General features: G+C 37.4%; 1 protein-coding gene across 5 annotated transcripts in view; it reads right to left on the reverse strand.

Annotated features, from left to right (window-relative positions):
* The window catches only part of INPP4B (inositol polyphosphate-4-phosphatase type II B), a 531720-nt gene that overhangs the window by 258408 nt on the left and 249615 nt on the right, over positions 1-23697 (reverse strand). For 4 of the 5 annotated variants that reach the window (XM_087816497.1, XM_087816494.1, XM_016206930.2 and 1 more), the window contains 2 exons: positions 13492-13702; positions 11599-11643 (listed from right to left, as the gene is read on the reverse strand). In XM_087816497.1, the coding sequence (XP_087672623.1) occupies positions 11599-11643; positions 13492-13582 (136 nt within the window). In that variant the 5' untranslated portion in view covers positions 13583-13702. Of the gene's footprint in view, positions 1-11598; positions 11644-13491; positions 13703-23697 lie in introns of those variants that run through there. The other variant, XM_087816498.1, reaches the window with a different exon arrangement.

Genomic DNA, 23697 nt, shown 5'->3' on the forward strand with positions numbered 1-23697 from the left:
CCTGGTTCTGATGTCCCACTCTAAATGCAGTAAACTCCAAATCGGTGTGGCATCACCGCCCAATGTTGCGCACAGGCTTGGCTCTTTGTGTGCGGGCTCCACATCCACACTCCACTTCAGAAACAAGTGCTTGCAGCTTTCCGCTGTTCTTTTCAGCAGGAACATATGTGCTGCTTAAGAACGAATGGAAATGTTATTCCAAGAACGGGAGCTGGTCCCTCTGAATACTAAAAGAAATCTAGTGAGTCAGTAAATGGAAATCTGTAGTGTCAGAAGTAGGATTGCAGAAGTAAGACAGAGAAACATGGGCAACAACCTTAAGCCTTTTACCCTCTCAGAGGCCAAGATGACAACGTTTTTCCAGAACTACCAGTTCCTTCACCAGAGGCGACAGGATTCCCGTTCAGGACGAGCATAGAGCCCATCAATGGATCCAGCAGTGCACGTGGGTTAGTGGGAAGGGGCTGCTTCCCTGACTTGCTTCCAAACCCCAAGATGAAGCCAGTGTGGTTGGTGGAGACAGTTAGTTACAGGCGGGGTGGCAGGAAAGAGACATGTGTTCAAAATTGTTGAACTCCAACTGAGGACACAAAGTGATGTCTAGGTGTTTGGGAGTTTGAGAAAGCAAAAAGGAAATAGGAGCCTGGAATGCTGCCTTCAGGAGTTGATTCTCTGTTGAGAGAATCTGAGGTCCGTCTGTCTGGGCAGGAAGTAGTAAGCAATCTGGGAAGTAGTTTTTCAATCAGATGACTTCAAGAACAACACATAGACTCATGGTCTGGGTTTCACCCAATCCTGACTGAAGCAATTTTTAGATAAGCTTTCCAAAACCAAAATGTTTTAGAAGAACTGCTATATATATATATATATATATATATATATATATATATATATACACACACACACACATATATATATGAGCATATATGAGCACATATGAGCTTAATATGCACATATATAAGCTCATATGGCACATATGAGCTTAATTTTTAGAAGTTGGTTCTTAAATTAAGGTAATTTTTTAAATTTCAGTAATTTTTTCCTATAAATATATTGGGCTTAATAATTATATGAGGAATTATTAGGTGCTTTTATGAAATTGCTGTCCCTCTAATGCCAAATATTTTACAAGCCAATTGGAAGTATTAAATCAAAGCCACGCACAGACAGAGTGGGAAATAAGGGGGGAAGGGAAGCGTGGGAGTAACATGGTTCTGAGAGGGTAATTAGCTCCTCATTTTATTGTCTCCATCTAGGACATTCTTTGGGGGAAGACAAGTTTTGAAGCACTTGAAAAAGATAACTCCCGTTTATCTTGAGTCTCTTGAGTCAATCATATGTGTGATTTTCCTGTAGAAAATAGAAAATCTCAATATTCATGTTCAGCATATAGCTTTAGGGGAGTCATTTCTTCCATCAGAGGGCTGTTGACTCACAGGAAATGAAGCGAGGTCGGTACGGATAAGCTAAAGCTAGAAATGACTGGTGATCCGGGCGACATAGGACAAGAGGGGAAGAGCTGAGTCTGTAGATGAGAAGACAAATGTGGGCTAGCTGGAGGGCACAAAAGATCTACTACTCAGAGCAAAAGCCACGAGTTTAACACTATGTCAAAAACGATGTAGATCAGATAACTTGAAAGTGGGAGAAAGTGGTTCTACGAGAATCAGAGGCAAAAGGAACAAAGAGCAGGTCTCAGAATACTTGGGATCTCCAAGGAGAGCAGTTCAAACCCAAAGCTCAGCAGAGCGCCTGCCGGGTGAGTGGGGAGTGCTTCAGAGCCCCAGCCTACAGGACTTTTCAGAGAAAAGAGGAGACTACACTACCCGAATTCATTGAAAGAAGAACCATCTTCTCAGATCTTCCAGGACTTGTGGTAGACTGGGGACGGTAAGAATATGAGACACCTTCTCTTTGAAGGTCTCCGTGGTAGTTCTTCCTTGCTCGGTGTAGTAAACACCCAAAGGATCAGGGTCAGAGACTATAGTCCTGACTGGGTGACTTTAAATTTGTGATGGAGTCTCAGTGTCCTCATCTGGAAATGGGGACGAAAATTATAGTTATTCCCACTGAGTGTGTGTGAAGATCCAATTAAATATGTGAAAAAAAGATTTATTAAATTCCTAAAAATGTATTAATTAATAAAGTACTTCTCATTTTCACATATATTAATTCAAACACCCCATGAAATAGGAGTTATTATCCACAGCTTACAGATAAGAAATCAGAGTTTCTGAGAGGGTAAGGGATTAACCCAAGATAGCAGTTAGAATAATACCATTAACAGGGCACGTATACACCTAGCACCACTCTTAGTGCTTTAAGTGCACTACCTCATTCAGCCCAAAAAACAAGCCAGTAAAGATAAATTGTTCAGAGTTGCACAAGTAGCCAGTAGCAGAATTGGGATGCAAATGCTCTCAGCATGGCACTCAGCCCTCAGTACTGCCCCTGTGCTGCCTTTTCTCAGGGTTATATGCTACCGGCTGAAACGTGACCTAAAATCTCTGGACCCCAGTTCATTTCTAGTATTTTGGTTATCTGCTGTGCTTCTTACTGTGTGTATATGCACGTTGGTAAGAGCATCTCCATAACAAAATTGCTTGCTTCCCGATGCTGTTAAGATGCTGTAACGCAGACATCTTAACATTACCTTGTGAAGAATTTCGGGTGTAGAATTCTACGCAGGTAAGCTGTCGTCAGCTATTGCCGTCTGGTTACAGAACTCACTTGTTCAGCTCTGCCTATGACTGATTCTCCTCGTCAGTTCTCTTAGAAGAACCCTAAGGGGAGTAAGCTCTAGCTTTCCTAATATAATTTACTAACAACAAAATACCAGTGGTTAAACAATAATTGTATTCCTTGAGAAGTTTAAAATAAATTGCTTTTTACAAACAACTGTATTAGTAATAATTACAAAACATTTCCAAGGTATATCTACACATGTAAATTTATTTAATGAAGAAACCTGAGAGGAACAGAGGCATCCTCGCATGCATTCAGTTCATGGATATTTACTGACTGTCTAAATGTGCCCGACATGATGCTAGGTGGCAGTTTCATATCGGTGAACAAGAACCCAAGTTCCCTATTTGATGGAGTTTAGAATCTAGGGGGACATGAAGTTTAAAGAATAATTTAGTGAGAATTTTAAACAGGGTGATTAAATTGAGAATTTGGGAGGAGTGTGGATCAGGGAAAGCTTCTCTGATGAGGTGACTTTGAGCTGTGGCCTAAACATACCAAGGAGCCAGCTTGGAGGTGGGGGTACAGCAATACAAAGACTTGAAGGCTTGGCCTGTTAGAGAAGCAAAAAGAAGGCCAGTGAGGTGGATGCAGGGGGAGCAGATTAGCACAGGCAAGGTGAGAATGGCGTGCTCAAGGTCTTTGTGGAATGTGGCAAGGCATTTCAATTTTATTCTAAGTGAAATGGAAGCCAGTGGAGGATTTTAAGTAGGGAAGTGAAGCAAACACATTTATACTTTGAAAAGATTGTTCTGGGTCTTCTGGCAGGGATTATTATGCAGGGGCAAGAGCAGATGCAAGGAGACCCACAAGGCCAACCCTAATTTGTCCTAATCAGCCTGGGTAAGAGGTGATAGTGGCTTAGAACTGAACATAGCCATGGTAATGGAGAGAGGTGTTCAAATTCAGAATGTTTTTTCAACACAAAAAGTCCAGGACGTGATGGATTTGATGTAAAGTTTGGGGAAAAGAAGAATTAAGAAAGATTTAAGTTTGGGGATTTGGTTAACTGAATGGATGGTGAAGTATTTTACAGAGATAGGCATCAAGGGGGAAGAAAATGTTTTTAAGAACAGGAAAGAGAATAAAAAAATCAGGTCTTAACTATCTTAAGCATAACGTATCTCCTAGATGAGCCAGTGGAGCTACCTACTAGCCAGTTGAAAATGGGAGTAGAGATCTCCATGGAAAAATGAGGGCAGGAGTTAAAAATTTTGGAAACAAAGGCTCCTAGATGTTATTTAACATTTATGTTTGAAATTGTTTAGAGCGAGATCATGTTTAACTTTTTTAAGTATTGGGATAGGGTAACCTTATACGCTGAATTGAACAAGTTTTTACCTGGGACTTTTTTTTCCCCTAAACTGACTTCTGCCACCTCACCACTGCAAGTAACAGCAGAGAGCAATCTGTGTCACTGGGAAAGTAGAGGTCACGCAGGAGTAAGGGGCAGAGCCCTTGAAAAGTGTGGGCTTTCTCCCACCAGGCAAGGCTCTCAACTGCAGGCAAGTCACTGAATCCCTCCGAGAGTCAGTATCTTTGTTGTGAAATGGAAACAGCACCACCTTTGCCAGCTGCAAAAGGTCAAAGCCCAAGCAAGAAGCCTTTGGGAAAAAACTGTTTTGCTATTTTGTACAATGGAAACAAGAAGGGCTTTTTTGAAATCCTGCGCTCCATTCCATTAGGTCTCTTCTCTTCCCCGTGGCATGGTGCCCAGTAGGATACGTTCGGATACCATCTGCTCGACAAGAAGGCTGACTGACAAATTTCAGCCACACAGACAGCAGCATCATAACCTCGGCCACTTTTGACTTTACACAGAGCAAGGCCACCTAACAAACAAAGCCCCTAGGTAGGCCTGATCCCTCAATTACTCATACGTAGCAATAGATGCTGCAAAGGTAGACCTGACCCAGCCACCAGCCACTCTCAGGAATTAGACAATGGAGGGAAGACTGTAATTAGGTGAATCACCCAGAAAAAGAAAGAAACTGGATGGCGCATGTTGATCATGGACGAAAGACACAGATAAAGAAGTTAGAGAGTGAACGTTAAAAAATAAACTGTAACAAATAATTTGTTAAACCTACGTGGAACGATCAATGTAGGCCCATGAAGTTACACCTGGTCAAAGACCTCCTTCAATTAAAAGCTTCTATGATATATTACCCAGAAAGAAATTTGACAAGAAGAATAAATATAATTCATCACAGCAAAATTCAGTGAAATGATACAGTAGTGGCAAAAAGGAAGCAAGAAGAAGAGAAGTTTGATATGTTATGTACTTCTCACTTATTAACTGATGTCAGGTATCTGTCTCCTGACAAGTGCTGAGCGGGAACTTAGACCAGTGTCAATAAGAACAGGCTGTATTCTGACCATAGCACACATTACATCTTCAGTCCCCAGAAACCACTACCCACGTGACAAACCTGTTAAGAAACTCTAATTGGTTCGTTTTTCTCTTCTTTCAATAAAATCTCTAATTATTTCAGCATTACAAAAACATTATGCCGGTCTTAGATAACTTCTTATTGTCTTCCCGTTCCCATTCCTGTACTTTTAATAACCAACCACAAAGAACATGGCCTTTGGAGTTAACATCTATATTCCTCCACTCCCTGGCCTTATGCCCTTGGGCAAGAGACTGAATTCATCTGTGAACATGAATAGCAGGAAGTCTGTTGTAGGAGGAGAGATAAAAAAAGTGAAAAGGGTACAGCCTAACACTTCTCCAGAAGTGACAGCAATTATTATGCTCAAAAGTGTAATGTCAAGACCCCCTGCTCCAGGAAGTATTCACTGTGATGAAGTGATTCAACCAACATTATATTCAAAACAATAAAGGTTAACCAATCATTCATTGCATGTCAGATGCCAGTGTAAGTGCTTTATGTATATTAACTCATTTAATCCTAACAAGAACTTTATCGTTAGATATGGATATCCTTCCCATTTGACAGATAAGAAAGCAGAGAGACATTGTATAATTTTTCTAAGGCCTGACTGCTAGGATTTGAACTGTCTTTGTTGCTACCTAGCCACGTGGCCTTAGAAAGTTATAAACTGAAATCTGAGCCTGAAATGCAAATAGATTTCTATTTGTTGTCTATTATTTGTGTTGTTGTGTTGTGATAAATGGTTGTTTTGGAAAATATCTCTTAAAAAGTACAGCCTGCCCCTATATCAGCAGGTTTTGCATCTGCAGATTCAACCAACCTCAAATTGAAAACAATATTTTCCATCTGGGGGCTGGGAATTTGAGGAGACCCAATCGTATTCATTGTTCTGCATCGTTTCACATAAGGGACTTGAGCATTCATGGATTTCAGTATCCAAGGGGGTCCTGGAACAAAAACCCACAGATATCAAGAGACATCTGTATTATCCACTATTTATTTGGTGCTGTCAAGATTGAGATAGCTCAAAGACAGACACACTGGGATGATTCCTGCGTGTGCAAACTCTGCGCAGGTAGGCAATTTTCAGGAGCATGGTGTGGCTACAGAGTCTGTAGTGTCCAACCAGCATAGCCGAAGCCTTCTCTGAGCTTCACTTAGCATATCCCCAATGCCAATGACTCAATTAATTCTTCCTGATACCTAAATACAATTTGCTAGCAATAAGACAATGTTTAAAGACTTGTGTTCATTTAGAATTTTAAAACAAATTCCTAATATGTGTGCAACAATTATAAAATATTGCAAGAGGATTTTAGAGACTTAATTTATTTTTAGAGTGGGATTAGAAGTAATAAAGAGGGAAATGTAAATGAGCATTAAATGCATCAACTGGGATTTTGTTTCATGTATTAGGTACTCCCTTTGCCTGAATTGTCCCTTATGCTCCTTCTCAAACCAAATGAAAGCCTGCTCATCTTTCCAGAACTGTCCAAAGGCCACTTCTTCTGAGATGTTGTTCCCAATACCACAGTTAGAGTCAATCGCTGCTTGCACAGTCCTTCCACAGTTCTTGACTTATGCCGGTATTTTGCCCTGATCACAATCTGCCTGGCCTGAAAACTGTTTGTCTCACTGACTCTTGGAAATCCTTGGGAAGCAGGAATCAACAAAGAGGGAATACAGGCCAATGGTTAAAAGCAGGAGCTTCAGAATCAGAAAAAAAGTCAACTTGGACTCTGACTGTGACTCAACTTCCATAAGATCTCTGGAAAGTTAACCATTAGGAATCTTAGCTTTTTGATCTCTCTATGATATGGGAGAGTATGCTTTGTACTCAGATCTCCTGGTTCAAATCTGGGGCTCATTACTTTACCTATTCACGTCTATATTGTTGTTGTTGTTTTCCTGTAAAACAAAGATAATAATACAGCAATTATCTCACCATAACAAGTAAGTAGTTAATTTATATAAATTATTTAGAATCATGTACGGGGAGCAAATAAGCTCTCAATAAATGTTAGCTATTTTTAATATCATTATCCTATAGAGTTGTAGTAAGAAAAACATGGCCTACTGCTTGTAGGGAGGCAAGCAGATAGTAGATGCTGAAAAAATGGTCGCTATTACTGTGCTATTACTGTGCTCTCCCTGCACTTGGCACAATGGCTTGTGCTTAGAAAGTGTCCCCAAAATTATTGTTCAATGGAATGCAATGTTTTGTAAGGAAAGTATCATAGCCTAAGAATCAAGAACATGACAATAAATGTATAATGTGGCAACAAAATAGGGCCAGTACAGTCCTTGTCTAATCCTTAGCAGTTGCTCCTCTTGTCTCTTGAAGGTTATCTAGCAGCTTGTATGAAGCAATATTTTTTATCAATAGATGAAATATAAAAATATACCTCCATGCTTGGTATTCCCTTTAGCTGGCCCTGCATACCATGTAGAGGGGAAAAATACTAAAGAAGATGTACTAAAATCTTCCACTCTCCCACCGGAGTTTTAAACAAGTCAGAGGGTTACAATCATTTATAGAACACAGACCGGCAGAAGTAGGAGTCTGAGCACAGGAGAATTGGTAAGCGTGGCCTCCTAAGATTTTCTCTCTCAGAGAAACATACAGAACAATGACTGATTTATAGCAGTTCATAAAGTATAAATGAACCTGACATGTAGGTTAATGAAGGTGCTAGCAAGCTATAAAAGCTGTGTCTGTAAAGAGATGAGACTGTTTGGTGCAGCTTATCAATTTGGGCACATTTTTATACATGTTTTCAAATTATGAAGACAGAAAACTGATCATATGATTTACATGACTGTTTCCAGTAGGGCTATTAGAATTAAAGAGGCTCTATATCCAAAATCCAAAATCAGTGCACATAATCTGAGAGTGATCCAAGAGAAGAATAGAGTATTTGGAATCAGCATTTCCTTGGACAAAGCCTTAACAACCAAAGAAGATAACCTCTCCTTACTTAAAGTCACGCTCATATTTGAAGTAACCTACTTAAGGACATCTTGTCATTGTACCATGACATACTGTGATAAAACTGAATTTTAACCATTGACCTCTGGGATGGTACACATCACATTAGTGCCTATTGTTTTGAATTTATGACATATGTAGTGTCCATATAAAATATGAAAATACATTCTTATAAGCTTTCTATTGACTCTAGGATGAACTTAAGAAATAGTTCATAGAAATTTCTTTTATCTTGTTGTCAATATTAGTTTCTTCTATACATTTTCAACAATGATTTCAAGAAAGAAATGCATCCGGATTTTAAGAAATGATCATTCTTCTTAAATGCCAGCTTTGTTGAAATGAAAACAATGTTATTAAGCCATAAGCAAAATAAGCATTCTCGGGGGGGTTTTATTATTTCTCCCTTTGTGAAAATAAAGAGGGTTTCAATGAACTCAAATGAAACAGTGAAAGAAATGCGGAAGCAGAGTTGCTGTTGTAAAAGTAAATGATATAATTTAAATGCAGCCAACCATGAGAAATATAGTTGACAATGGACATAAGATACTCATTTTTTCAGTACATGCTTATGTTGTGATAGCAAGATATTTTTAGCCAATTATCTTGCTCAACTGACTAAGCATCTCCTACCTCATTTAGTTGAATAAAGATGTAGCAGAGGACCTTCAGCAAGATATAGTGATTTTACAGTGGCATACAGACAAGGCAGAAACAAATCCTTGATGGAAAATAGTTATTTTTTCCAAAGCAATATGACACCTAGCAAAATCTGTGTGGCTGTTTTCTAAATGGAAAACGCACAGCCATCGAATTCTCAATTACTTTGAATATTTGGGTAAAGACTTGAGAATCAAATATCAAAAATTTAGTTGGAAAATTAACTGGAAAAAGTTGCTTACCTTGTTTATCCTATTTTTTGCTAAAATTTTTATTTTTGTTTTAAGGCACTATGCTTTTTTTCTAATTAAATAAATATATACATTCTTCAACAATGACAAAAATATTTAAGAAACTATTACTCTCATTATTTCTTATCAAATGAAGTTAACTACATAGCAGGTAAAGTGTTGAATTTGTGGGATTAAGAAAACTTAAAGAAAAAAGTGACAAAAAATACACTAAAACCTATAGTGTCCTTAAAAGAGTAGTTTAAGTTTTGGGGTTGTTTTTTTTCCAAGAAATAATACAGTTTAGGATCTCTTTAAGAGACATAACAAAGATTTGGGGGAACACATCTTTCAAGATCAACAATTCAATTCCCTGAAGACTCTAAATAATTTTCTTTTGTTTAATGGTCAGGCATTTCTTGCCCTGTGATAAGATAAAATTATCTATTGTTAAGAATCCTAGTGTATTTTTTTTATTCAACATGAAAAAATATATTTGAGGATTTTTTTCTTTTGTTTTTTAAATTGGAGGACTATTATTAGGAATCATTTCTTGCAGCTGCTCATCTCTTGGATCTATGGTCCAAAGCCAGAAATGTAAGTGACAATAGCATTGCTACTGAACTTGACTGGACTTTCAAAACAAAGAGCATAGTTAGGTCTTTGAATAAGACAGATCACTTTAAATGAAATAGAAGACAGGTATTTGGCCCAGACAAGTAGTCTCTTGAAAGTTGGCCACCAGGTTTACCAAACCTCCTCTAAACCAATAGCTTCTGCCTCCTTCAGGTTATCCCTGTTCTCCAGGATGCAGAGAAGAAGGCTTTATCTGTATTATGAAATACACCAAATAATTCAAACAAATCTTCACTTTTCAGAAGTCCTTCCAAAAATGTTTAAAAAATTATTATGTTTTCATTAAAAATGAAAGATGGCCAGATGAAGGCTCGAGTAGTAAGAGACAGTCAGTGAGTCAAGAGGTGCTTAGGCCTCTTTGGCTCCTCAGCTCCCTTTCTGAAAATAAGTTCTTTCTATATCTGTGAACTCTGGAGGAAAAAAGTAAAACTTTATTGGTATTACCACAAAGGTTCCTGAGTTTTCACATTTCTGTTTCTCAATACTTGAGAAAATAAAAAAATCTAGAATCCTTCATTTACAGCACCTTTTATCTCCATATGCAATAAAAATTAAATGTTAAAAAAAAATAATACCCAAATCGGGAGCACTGACAGCACTAACTTCTGGCGAGGCTGTGGAGCAGCAGGAACCCTTACACCTTACGCATTGCTGGGAATGCAAAATGGTACAGCCACTTCCAAAGGCAGTTTGTCAACCTCTTACAAAACTAAATACACTCTTACCATATGATCCGCTAATTGAGATCCTTGGTATTTACCCCAAGATGTTGAAAAGTTATGTCTACACAAAAACTTGCACAAGATATTTATAGAAGCTTTTTCATAATTGCCAACACTCAGAAGAAACCAAGATGTCCTTCAGTAAGCAAATGGTAAGGAAACTGTGATACATCCAGAAAATGGAGTATTACTCAGTGCTAAAAAGAAATGAGCTATCAAGCCATGAGGATACAGAGAGGAAATTTAAAGGCAATATAATTAAGTGAAAGAAGCCAATCTGAAAGTACTATATACCTTATGGTTCTAACTATCTGACTTTCTGAAAAAGGCAAAACTATGGAGACAGTAAAAAGATCTGTGGTTGCCAGGGGTTAGGAGAGAGAGGATGAATAGGTGGAGCACAGAGGATTTCAGGGCAGTGGACATACTCTGCATGATGCTACAATAATGGAAACCCATAGAATGTGCGATACCAAAAGAGAATCCTGATGTTACCTATGGACTTCGGGTGATAATCATGAGTCAATATAGGTTCATCAACGATAACAAATGTACAAAACTGGAAAACGATGTTGAAAATGAAGGAAGCTATGCATTTGTGGAGGTGGGGAGTACATGGGAAACCGCCAGACCTTTTACTACACTTTGCAGTGAAGCTAAGACTGCACTAAAAATAAAGTTAGAAAGAGAAAACAAACTATCAAAACAAAAGATTATGTATACTTATTTTCTCAATAAATTATGCCTCAAAATAAAAGCATAATTCCATCTTCAAGATGGAAGAGTGAAAAGATACTTTTGGGCGAGTGAGACTGAAAGGGGCATAAAGGAAAACAAAGAAAAACTCCACATTAGGTCAGTCTCCAGCCCAAGGGATAAATCAATAGACACAGAGATTTCCAGAAGCGTTGATTAGCAACAAAACCCAGTCACTGCATGAGAATGAGTTCTAGTCGCCAGTCTTGGGTGAGAGGCCCAACTTTGACACCACTGAACGCTATGTCCTTGGGGTAGTGAACTGACCTAGTCCTCGGCTCAGATTCTTTAAGTAAAAAAATTGGGAAAATAGCACTTACCTTATAGAATAAAAGTTTTTCTAGAACAAGGTTCATAAGAGATTGTAAAATATATAATGATATAAGTAATGTGCCTACAACTTGCGAACTTTATATACAAATTATTATATTTATTGATATAAGTAAGACAGGGTTTCTTACCAAGGTTGAATTCCAACTGTGGTTCATTTGGTGTCTTCTGAATACCTATAAATAATATGTAAGGATTCAGATTAAAGATATTTAAGTCATTATCAAAAATATATCACTGACTATTACTATGCTTCACCCTGCACAGAATATATTAATATATTATTTGGTAGAATAAATAAACTCTGTTGATCAGACTTACAAACAGTGGTTTCTCAAGGGAAAACATAATATTTGTAGCAGAACTAGATATAACTAAAAATTTGACTAATCTATTTAGCTCCATGGCCATAAAGAATCTCAGAAATACTGTTTTTGTAAGCTGTGACAAATATAAAACATTTTCCGCTGTGTCTATTTCTTTTGGATGCATGTAAAAAGAGATGCAACCTTCAAAAAAAGGTAACCACTCCAAAGCACTCTTCCATGTAGAATTTTCTTTCAAACCCTAACCCTATACATAGTAAATTACTGTTTAAAGGGATGTCTCTAATTAGGTTCCGAAGGATATTATGCTGCTGGTTATACTGCCAGCTGATTGATAGCTCAAATCAACATTCTATTAAATGCCTCTATTTCTCTTGGAAATTTTTTTTTAAATCTAATAACACAGCTCAATGATTTAAGATGAAGTGGAAGGGAAAGTGAGTTCGAGAACAAAGGTGAGGAGATGGGAGCATCTAATGGTTAAAGGCAGAAAGACCAGGCTGGCGGGTGGATGCCTGAAGACCACACACAGCATGGGTGCTTCCTAAACAAGAGTGGATGACAACTGCGATGCCACTTGTTAGCACCCATGGTGGCCAAAGAGGCAAAACTAAATTATGGACAAGTAAACCATTTGGCAGCAATGTAAGAATATTATGTAAATCCTTTCCGTGTTCATTTTTTACCGGTGGATTCATCAGATACAATTTAAATTTAATAGTATCTGGTCACTAATATATTGTTAGAACTACTTCTTTGTATAAAAATCATTCATTTTTTTATTTACAGAGCTCACAGTTTTTGCATGGTAACCATTTTATTTTTTCTCCTGCTGACATTTAACAATGCTATGGTTAACAATTTTAGGCTTTCCAAAAGAGGTCAGAATGACAATCATTTGGTAGGTCTTTGTGCATTTCAAATAGTGTGGATTTTTTAAAAGGTTATTAACAATTAGCTCTGCTATAAGCTCTGACAACCAAATTTCTCAAAAAATGTATCCAACCAATACCATTTTCTAAAGATTATTTTCATAATGTAAATTAAATGAGAGGTTAGGCAAATGTTTGCCAGTGCTAATAACTGGGCAACAGGAATCTTCGGAAAAGAAAAAGACACAATTCATGCTAAACAATAAAACCCAAACCCTAGAATTTTAAACGTGAAAAACAAACACCATACAATTCCTCTGCTTTTAATTATGTGAGCAGCACAAATCCTAAATGTAATGTTCAGATGTAAATCCTGGCCAGACCTCCAAGCTTGCTCTCTTCATGGCACTTGGTGCTCAGGTAGGGCGGTGACAGCAGGGCAACAATTTTGCCCAAATGCTTTCCTTTCCACTTAAATGTTTTTGGTGTTAAAGAGAAAATGTATAAAATGTCTATGTTCCAAAAAATAATTCCAAGTGAGATTATGCAAATGCAAAATTAAGAAGTGTTTGTTAGTGTCTTAATACACATTCAGGAACTTTGATTCTACCATTTGACATTTAATGGTTGCATGGATATCATCCATCTCATTAAAGATGGTAAAAGATAAGAAGCATTTCACAGACTCACAACACCAAAAGAAGTAGTTCAAAGGACAAAAATTTAGTTAATCTTATGCCATTTGCTAGAGCCCCAGTTTCTGTGTGTTTGGTGGACCCAGTGTACATTCTCAGAGAGTTCCAAGGAAGGGCACAGAGATACTTACTTGTCAACTGAAGGTCCCCACTCTCATTTGCCTGGGGTGAGGGAAGGAAGTGCTGGCCTTCTTCTGATGCTCCTTCCTCTTTGATTTCCATGATCAACCTTCACAGTTGATTAATTTTCCAATTTGTTGTGCCCAGATGTCACTGCTAATGATTCCTGGTTTAATACTGACGTATCTTCACACTAAAGACCTGATATCCCACTCTGAAATCCTGCATTTAGGAAACATCAACAGCAAAGTTGTAGGTTACTTTAGAGTTTCATCTGAAGCTAAGAATCAAAGGTGGGTAGAAACTATAACTACCTGCCTGCTTATACCACTTCTACATTCAAGACCAATCCACCTAGTTAATGTACCAGGAACTCTGGGTTAAATGGGTATTTTCCCTGAAGTTATTTTATGGTCATATGAGGAAATTTAAATCCTGAAAGGTATACTCATTCTCTTCTAGTTCATTCTGTAAAACAGAGGGATGCTAACTTAAATGCACCTAATTTAGCAGCAAGAAGAGATAGCATCTTGTCAAGGCATTATAGTGTTTTGCCAAGGTGAATATTACTTTCATCCTTTCCATTAGAACTGCCCTTTATGATCATCTCTCCAACCATCCTTTGTTAGAACATTATTCATGAAAACATAAAGATAATTTGTCATGACACTCTTCTTCCAAGATGAGCCAACAGGTTGTGCAGGGGAGTTTCCAACCTCATCATTATCCACAGAGTCTCTTGCTGCTCTGCCTGATAAAGGTGTAATTGTTTAATGATCGAGATAGATGCTGAAAAGAATGAATAACAATCCTTAAAAGCTAAAGTTCAAAGGGAAATGAAAATGAAAGCAACAGCAAAATGATGAAAATTAGAATGGGGAAAGAAAGCATCTCCAAGAACTTAGTACCCTCTTCTACAGACAGCCTCAACGACTTTCAAATTCATTTTGATATTTAGCATGATATATATGACCAAGAATGAATTAGAAAAAAAAAAAAAATCGATGTAGTTTTAAATCAAGTGACCAGCCAAATTAAAATGTATAAAAATCTTTAAATGTCTACCCGATGCTGTTTAATGAGATAGGGAGCAACAGAGTTTGGGTTTGGAATACTGATTTGGTCTCCAGCTTCAAAAATCCACAGCCTTAGTCTTTGTTGTTCTTAACAAAGCAGCTTCATTTGTAATTCAGCTCTAGTTTTTAAGATCATCTGGCAAAAATTAAATCCAGAAAGCATCTTGAATCTTTAGAAAATAATACAATAAAGTTGCAGATAAATAGACATTGGCTTCTAAAAATATAACCAGGGATACTTGGTGGGGTAAGGGGCCATTGCACCACATTCTGTCAATTTGAAAATTATATTTTGAATTAAGATAATGCTTTCTAATTTATTTTTGACTACTTAAGTTTAGTAGTTTTTCCAATAAGAACAGACATGTTTTCGATGTATCACATTCTCTCAAGAACCTATGACGAATGCGTTAGCATTAGTGGGGGAATATCTGTGGAAGATTGCCATGCATGTAGGATTTAGATTCAGGCTTTGGTTGACTTCACTCTTTCTTGAACAAAGACTCAACCCTCAATCCTGATCAGTCACCTTAAAAATTGAAAAGAAGACCTAGCTAAGGTAATATGAAGGAATCTCACAAAGTTACAACTCTGCACACTAATGGTGAATAATTAATAAAGTAAATGTAAACTCTATGTGTGAGTGTGTGTATTTTGGAGGTGAGTAAGAGATGCCTAAAATGACTCGTTAATGTGGTCCAATTTTAAGCATAACATAAACTATTCAAAGCTATTTACTAACTTAAAAATAACTTCAACTTTAGAGAGAATGGAGCCACATATACAAAACAAGAATTATATGACCTCTTATAACCCTATTCCTTTTCATTTGAGGACAAATTTCATATTTGTTACCTGTTACAAAGAACATACCTCAGAAGAAATCACTTGTATTACTAGCAAATCTCTAGAAAACCACTGCATTTCTACTGGATAAATATAGCATTTGCTTATGGTTATGATTTGGTACAACAGTTCCTTTTCCATGTCTACTTGGGAAATTTTTGGTTTGAAAATCATGCATGAGAATAAAGAATAGCCTGGTTTTTACATACCACAATATATTTATTTATTCATTTTTAAATATTTTAAATTAGCTTATTGGGGTGACATCATTTAATAAATTATGTAGGTTTCAGGTGTACAATTTTATAATACATCATCTGTATATTGTATTATGTGTTCACCACCCCAAGTCAAGTCTCCTTCCATCTCCATTTATCTTCCCTACACTCTCTTCTACCTTTTCCTACCCCTTCCCCCTTTCCCTCCGGTAATCACCATACTGTTGTCTGTGTCTATGAGTTTCTGTTTGTTGGTTTTTGCTTAATCCCACACCACAATATATTTAAACCAGACAGCTAGAGAGATTAAACTTAATTCTTAGAGCATAAGGAAACCACATTAAATATACGTCAAGCAGGAGAATGACATGATTGCATTGATTTTTTTTTTCCAGAAAGTTTACTGGTGTTTAAGTAGAGAATGTATTGGAAGGTGTCATCCTGATGAGGATACAGGCTGTTTGAAGGTTACTTTAATATTCTAGGGAAATAAAATAATAATGAGGATCTAGCAAAAATAAAAGCAAATGACTAGACAAGAGAATCTAAATTCCAAAGAAAATTATTCAATAGAATAACCCAGCCTTGGTGATGACATTAGATGTTATGTTAGAGTTGAGAAAATGAAAGACAGATACTCAGGTGAAACCCAGTAAGTTATGGGCCAATAAACTATTTGGAGAATAAAGGAGGAGTGGTCGTCAAGGGTGATGAGTTTAATTTTGATCATGTTGTTTCTGAGTGACATCTTTAAATTTCTGAAAGAAAAACTGTCAACCCAGAATTCCATACAGAGTAAAAATAACTTGTAAAAACTAAGAGAAATAAAGACCTTTGTTCAAACAAATAAAAATGAATGAATTTATTATCAGCAGACCTGCAACTGCAAGAAACATTAAAGGAAGTTCTTCAAGCATGAGATAACAGAGAGCTACTAGAATCTACAAAAGAAATGAAGAGTACTATAAATGGTATAAAGGAAAGTAAATGTTCATTTCACCTTTTCTTGCTTTTAGTGACTATAAAAGACAATTACCTAAAACAAGGGTTGGCACATTTTTTCTTTTAAGGGCAGATAGTAGATATTGTAGGCTTTTTGGGGTGTACAGTTTGTCACAACCACTCAATTCTGCAGTACCACTGACAATACATAAACAAATAGGCATGGTCATGTTACAACAATACTTCATTTGCAAAACTAATTGTTATTCAGAATTTGGTCTGCAGGCCAGAGTTTGCCAATGACTGGTCTAGAGCTAAAAAGTAGCAATGTATTGTATGCTTATAGCACATGAAAAAGAACAACATACAATATTGATAGCAAAAAGGGCAAAGGGAGGAAAGGGGAGCTACTGTTCTTGCACTGAAGATTTTGCATACAATTATGTCACTAAAATATTTGAAGGTAGACTGAGATTAATTAAATGTATATAGTAATTCCTAAGGTAGGCACTAATAATTTTTTAAAATAAGTATAAATAATAAGTCAATAGTGGAGATAAAATGGAATCATAAAAAATTGTGCAATAAATCTAAAAGCATGGAAAAAAAACAAAAACACATGGAATAGATAGAAAACTACCAAAATATTTGCTTTTAATCCAACCTCATCGATAATCATATTAAATGCTAACAGTTTACACACACACACACACCAATTAAAAGACATAGATTATCAACTTAGATTAATAAAAAAAATACCAAGACCTGACTATATGTGTCATTATAGTTAAACATAATGACATAGGTAAAAAGTAAAAGGATCAAAAATATATAGCAAGTAAATACCAACCCAAGGAAAACTGAAGGGGCAATGTTAATATCAAACAAACAGACTTTACATCACCAAATACCAAAAGGATATTATGTAATGAATAAATTGGTTACTTCATCAAAAAGACATAACAATCCTAAATGTAAAAGCACCACAACAGAGCTTCAAATGCATAAAGCAAATGAAAACTGAGAGGAAAATCCAGTCCCCAATGGTGCACCTGGAGACATCCACATTTCCTCAGTAACGGAGAGGATGAGTAGACAGGAAACCAGTGGGCATCTAGAAGCCTGAGCAACACTACCAAAAACTTGACCTAATTGACATTTATAACACAATTCTTCCAACAACAACAGGATACTGATATTTTTTTCAAAATATACATGGAACATTCATTAAGATTATAGCCTAGCTCTAAAACAAACCTTAACAAATTTAAAAGAATTAGAATAAAAACAAGTATATTTTCTGACCACAATAAAATTAAACTAGAAATCAAAAAAGATATCTGGAAAATCCCCAAATATTTGGAAATTAAACAATACAGTTCTAGATAATTATATAGATATAATATATATACACACATACAATTATAAATTCTCTTGTTATTCAGAGGTTATTCAGAGGGTATATACATACATACACATTTGAATCAGAATGAAATCACTACACTATATACTAAAGTATGCTTGGAGGAAAATTTATATTATTAAATGCTTATATTAGAAAAGAAGATCTGAATCAATGATCTAAGATTTCACCATATAACTAGAAAAAGAGCAAATTAAAGTTAAAACAAGAGAAGAAGGAAATAACGTGTGTAATAAACATAAATGATGAAGATTTAGTTTCCAGAATATATTTAAAATGTTAGCAAAACAACCCAATAGAAAAACCTATCAAAATATGTAAATAGGTAATTCAAAAATATCAAACACAGATTGCCGAGAAACAATTTATGAGAGTCTCAACTTCACTAGTTATCATGGAAATGCAAATTAAAACCAAATGAGATGTAAGTATATAGCCATCAATAAATTTTTTAAAGTCTCAAAATCTCAAATATTGATGAGGATTTAGGGCAATATAAACTTTTATGCACTGCTGGGGTTCCAACCACAATGGAAAATAATTTGGTAATATCTAGTAAAGTTGAACAGCAATTCCACTTCTAAGCTATATTCTAGAGAAATTCTTGCAAATACATAGCAAAAGACAGAAGAATGTTCACAGCAAATCAACTTCTAATAATAAAATATTGAAAGCAGGCTAAATGCTCATCAATAAGAAAGTAAATAAATGTATCACTATCTATTCATTCTACATGAAATGGATCTTTATCTCACAGATCAGCATTGATTAACTTCACAAACCAATGGAGAGAAAAAGAGGAGGAAGGGTGAGGAAGGGCAGACGGATGGGAGGGACATGGTGGCATTTATAGAAAGTTTTGAAACATGTAAAATAATATTCTAATTTTATATTATGTAGGGGTACATACACAAGGGGTACAATCACAGAGAAATGCATGATCAACACTGAAATCAGAAGAGTTATGATGTCTGGGAGGAGGTTTTTAGATGTGATCATGGAAGGGAACACAGGGGTCTGTTACTGTATTGAAAAAATTATTTATTTAACTGCGTAACAGTTATAAAAGATGTACTATATTCTTCTTTATACCTTTGGTATATCCTAAATATTCATTATGAATTTAATTAATTAAAAAGAGGCGAAAGCATGAGTTTAGAGCAAATAGGGAGGAAGTGGGGTAGGAGCTTTTAGAAAGAAGAGAGTTTTGAGCTGGCCTTTATGAGCACTGGAGGGGGAACCAAGTAGGGGCAGTTGTGTGGGTCTAGCTGGGCCTGGAGACCACAGATTTGTGTGTCTCAGTCTGACTGTGTGGCTTTCTCCAGCAGTGCTCAGCAGCCTGGTGGAGAATGACAGTTTTCGTTAACAGTGTTGGCATTTTGTCTATTGATGCAGTGAGAGGGAGGTAAGCCAAGAATGTAATACTATTAACATGAAGGAACAGCTTCTAGGCTGGACTGGGAAGTCATTTAAGGGAAAAGATACAACATATTGGGAGACGAGAGAAGGATTGTGATGAGAAGTCCAGGTACCGCCACGGAATAAAAGGGTGGCTGAAATGGAGTGGTGTTGATGGTCACTAGAGCCAGTAAGACAAAGAAATTGTGCATCAGGGATGTTCATTCCCATGGAACTTGAAATCTCCCAGGGGGACAGCAGGCAGGACATGGAAACCAGAGGAAGACTAAGTGCCTGGTGTAAAAGTCTGAAGAGAGCAGTAGTTTGGTCAAGGAGCATAATAAATACGAGTAGAGCTCTACCATCTTAGATGAAGTCCTAACAGCTTAGGGGGCCTCTGTGGCACTAGGGAAATAGTAACCCTGCCTCCAGACTCTGCAGTATGTGGCCCGTGACATTAGAGTGGTGTGGTGTAGTGTAGCCCTGCAGTAGCTAAGCCACTAAACTCACTCACTTCAGTGTCCCAAAACTTCTGAAGCCAGGACGTTTTGGTAAACTAGACATAAGTCATGATGTCAGATCACTTTAAACGCTTCTAAATACATCAAATGTACAAGATGGAGTGTGGATGGGCAGGGCTTCTAAAGATCAGCTGAAGGCTGTACAAAGCCAAGAAGAGATAAAACCAGGACTATGATCCACATGGGGATTTACTTCTGCCTTCTCTACTTGTTTTCCCTCCTGGGAAATGTCAGGGTAGTTCGAAGGCTACCACCATTGTAGGATAATTATATTCAGTTTTGAAACTAGGCCCCTATTATCAGTAATAGTGATTTACCCTTATTTTATATCATTAAAAAAAAATAGCATAAAATAAACAACAGTTTCAGGGAAAGGTTCCCTTTGAGGAAAATGGCATAAATTGACAAATTTGATATTTTACTTGAAAAAAACAACCAGGCATTTTTTAAGGTCAAGGCCTTCCTGGCTTCTCATGAGGCCCCTGACCGGGCAGAGGCTAACTCTTGTCAGAGCAATGGATTAGTATTCAGGGGCAATGTTTCTGCCCAGGAAAACCAATTGCATCAGAGACAATTGAATTCTCCAGGCCTCAGGATGGTTTTGCTACCAATATTAAATTCAGTGGGGACCTGCTTTGTCACGTAAGAAAAAGATGAGGGTTGTCAGGGCTCCAGTTTGATCAAAAGTCCAGCGGCTGGGGCTCAGTTTTGAACTAGCCAGCAATGTTCTTCTCGTCTTTATCCAGAGGAAGCAGCCCTGACATGAGACAGAACAGAAGATCCATGAACTCAGCAAGACCAAAAAGCAACATTCTCTCAAAGCTTTGCCACTTACAACATGGTCCCTGGACCAGCAGTATTTGCATTACCTGGAAGCTTGTTAGAAATGCAGGCCATTGAGCCAGACCCAGACCTACTGAGTTAGAATCCCCATTGTAGCCTAGGTGATTCCTATGCACATTTAAGTTTGGGAAGTACCATTCTGGGGCAGAGGACCACTCAGATTCCAGGCTCATAAGCTGAGAGAGGTGAGCAGGGAGTCCCAGCTGATAGTGGGCTAAAGGCCCATGCCACTTAACCAGGATTTCTAGACTGATTCCTGAAGCTGTCATGGATCCCGGCCAGGCCTTCAGTTTCTCCAGCCATTGACTCACCTCCTACTCCAGTGCTCTTTTCTTCCCAAGATCTTCAGATCTCAGTCATCTGCCTGGGGCGCCTGACACCTACCTATTCTCCCACCCACTATTACTTGGCCTTTTTGTGATGGACTCTTGCCAGTGATGAGTCTTAACCCAGCCTTGATTCCATCACCACTCTTACTCTATTTTTCCTTTGCTCTCTCCAGCCTCAGCTCTGCTGCCTGACTCTTGGCAGTCAACTCAGTTCTTGGCAGGTCATACCAAGTACCCCCGGGGTTAAACAGAGCCAGGTCGTGGCATGCCACACTTTGGAAAGTGTTGGAGCTTGGTGAGGACACTTATATGGCAGCTCACAATAAGAACTAGCGCCTTAATGGCATCAATGTAGGACCATCATCTAGCAATTCATGGAAAATGTTTGGACTGTGGATTTTAGGGCTCAAAGCAGTTCAAATTATTGTGACACACTGAAATAAGGAGGAAGAGAGCAGGTGGGGACAAGAGAACCAAGTCAATAAAATATAATTGACCAGCATGATACATTTCCCTTTCCTTCTTATAAACACCAAATCAGAGGGGTTCTACTAATAATTCACAAAGTTCTGCTCACCACCACTTCTTAAATTCACATTAGCCAAATTTTCCTAAGTATTAATATGCCTTTTCTGAGTACATATTACGTGTCATGCTCTATGTCATTGCTCTATATGCATTAAATTAATAGTCATAACAAATTTAAAATATAACTCCAACCTTACAGGTGAAAAACTGAAGGTTAAAAAGTAATTAGTTTCAGGACCCATTTAGTAATTACAGAACCAAGGATATGAATTTGGGTGTCTGATTTCAGAGCATTCTCTCTATTCTACCTACCATGTCTTTTAATTTTACCCTACCAAAATTTATAAACTTTTATAAGAAAGAAAGAAATCAGGGCAATGGGCGGAGAGAAAGAAAGGGGGCTAGGAGACATTTATTTATGCTTTCATTTACATTATTATTATTCTCAAAAATATAAACCTCTGGAAAACCTATAGCATTTAATGCCTAAGTACCAGAACCAGTGAAGAGAAAACCAGGTCACAAAAGATATTTTTATAATTCTATTTATAATATCATTTCTGATTGAGACATTCTCATCTCTTGTTCTTTTATGTGAATATATTTTCAGTGGACAGCCAGCATGAAAAAAATCAAGAATAAAAATTCTAAATAATTGAAGTTTGAAAATAGAAACTAATGATTGAGTACATCCAATTCTTCAGGTCCAGTATTCTGGTTACTTAACAAAGGAGAAATATTTTCTCTTTTTGCTTCTTTGAATCATAGGCCTCCCTTTTGGAGATCACAGTCCAGTAAAGTAATAATCTCAAATCGCAATGAGTATTAAATGATCATTACAACTAGCAAAATCTTGATGTTTAAAAGGACAGAACACAAAGCAGCAATGCAGAGAACTCCATTCAGCAAGCAGAGGGACTCTGCTGAATTTGGTTCATTATGAATCAGGGGTCAGTCTGTTGCTCAGATGTTTCCAATTAGGACAGGAACAAAGTTGGTCTCCACTGTACATAAAGTAAAAGCGAGTCTCTGTTGATCCTGTGACAAGGCTCCCTTAATCCTGAGAGCTGAGAGGCCTTTGCCTCAGCACTGCATCAGATCTGAGTTAGAATTTAAATAATTTCCCACAGTAACCTGATGTCCTCAGGGGGGGAACACTTGGACCAACTTTGGGGACACAGCTAGTCAGCCATCGGATGTGTTAGAAAATACTCTGTGTTAGTCATAAAGATGAAAGCATCCTGAAGAATTACAAAGTGCGTATGGGAAACATGCTTGATTTGATCTCAGCCATCCCTTTGCAGCAGGTTGGTTACATATGTCTACCTTTCATCATCGCTCTTTAAAATACTGGGATAGGATATTTCAAGCGAATACAGAATTGAAGAGAATTAAAGGAATTAGGGGTCATCCCATTTAGGGGATGAAAACACAGAGGGCCAGTAGCCAGACTGAAGAGCTCCATGTACCCCGCTGGCTAACGGCCCCACGGGGATTAAAGAGAAGGCCTTGGGTTCTGAGGTAGACTTTTCCCCTTCTCTTTGGTGTGACACTCCTGAGTGCTTCTCACGTGTCATCCAAAGGAAAATGAAACTGGGATGTTTCTGGAAAGACTGACGTCTCCTGGAAACTCTTACCCCTAGAAGTACTTCATGTGATACATTGGGTTTTGCTTACTTAACAAAACCTTGTAAAACCTGGTCTCGAGCCCCAAATCTACTTTAAAAAAGAAAAATTACTATCACACAGCAAAGGTTTTAAAACAGTGCAAAAGGGTTATATAGCGCTTCACTAGATGCCCGGGCATTTTTTAATGGTTTTTACTGTCATCTGAAAAACGCAGTTAAAGATAAAGTTATTGTCTACACTTAAGATTACAGGGTGGTTGTTTTTCCTGCTACTTTCATTCAACAATGGTGTATTCCATGTACAATTACTCCAAGCAGCCCATCTCAAGCCTATCTCGAGAAAGAGGTATGTATAGAGAGAGTTTAAATTTGGCTGATTTTTCCCTCCACTTTTACTAAATAAGAGGACCCTGAGGAAGTGCTGCCTCAGCAACGTCAAAAATTCAGAAACCTTAAGAACACTGT

The sequence above is a fragment of the Miniopterus natalensis genome, chromosome 4 (genome assembly GCF_054644295.1).
Source record: "Miniopterus natalensis isolate mMinNat1 chromosome 4, mMinNat1.hap1, whole genome shotgun sequence".
NCBI classification, from domain to species: domain Eukaryota; kingdom Metazoa; phylum Chordata; class Mammalia; order Chiroptera; family Miniopteridae; genus Miniopterus; species Miniopterus natalensis.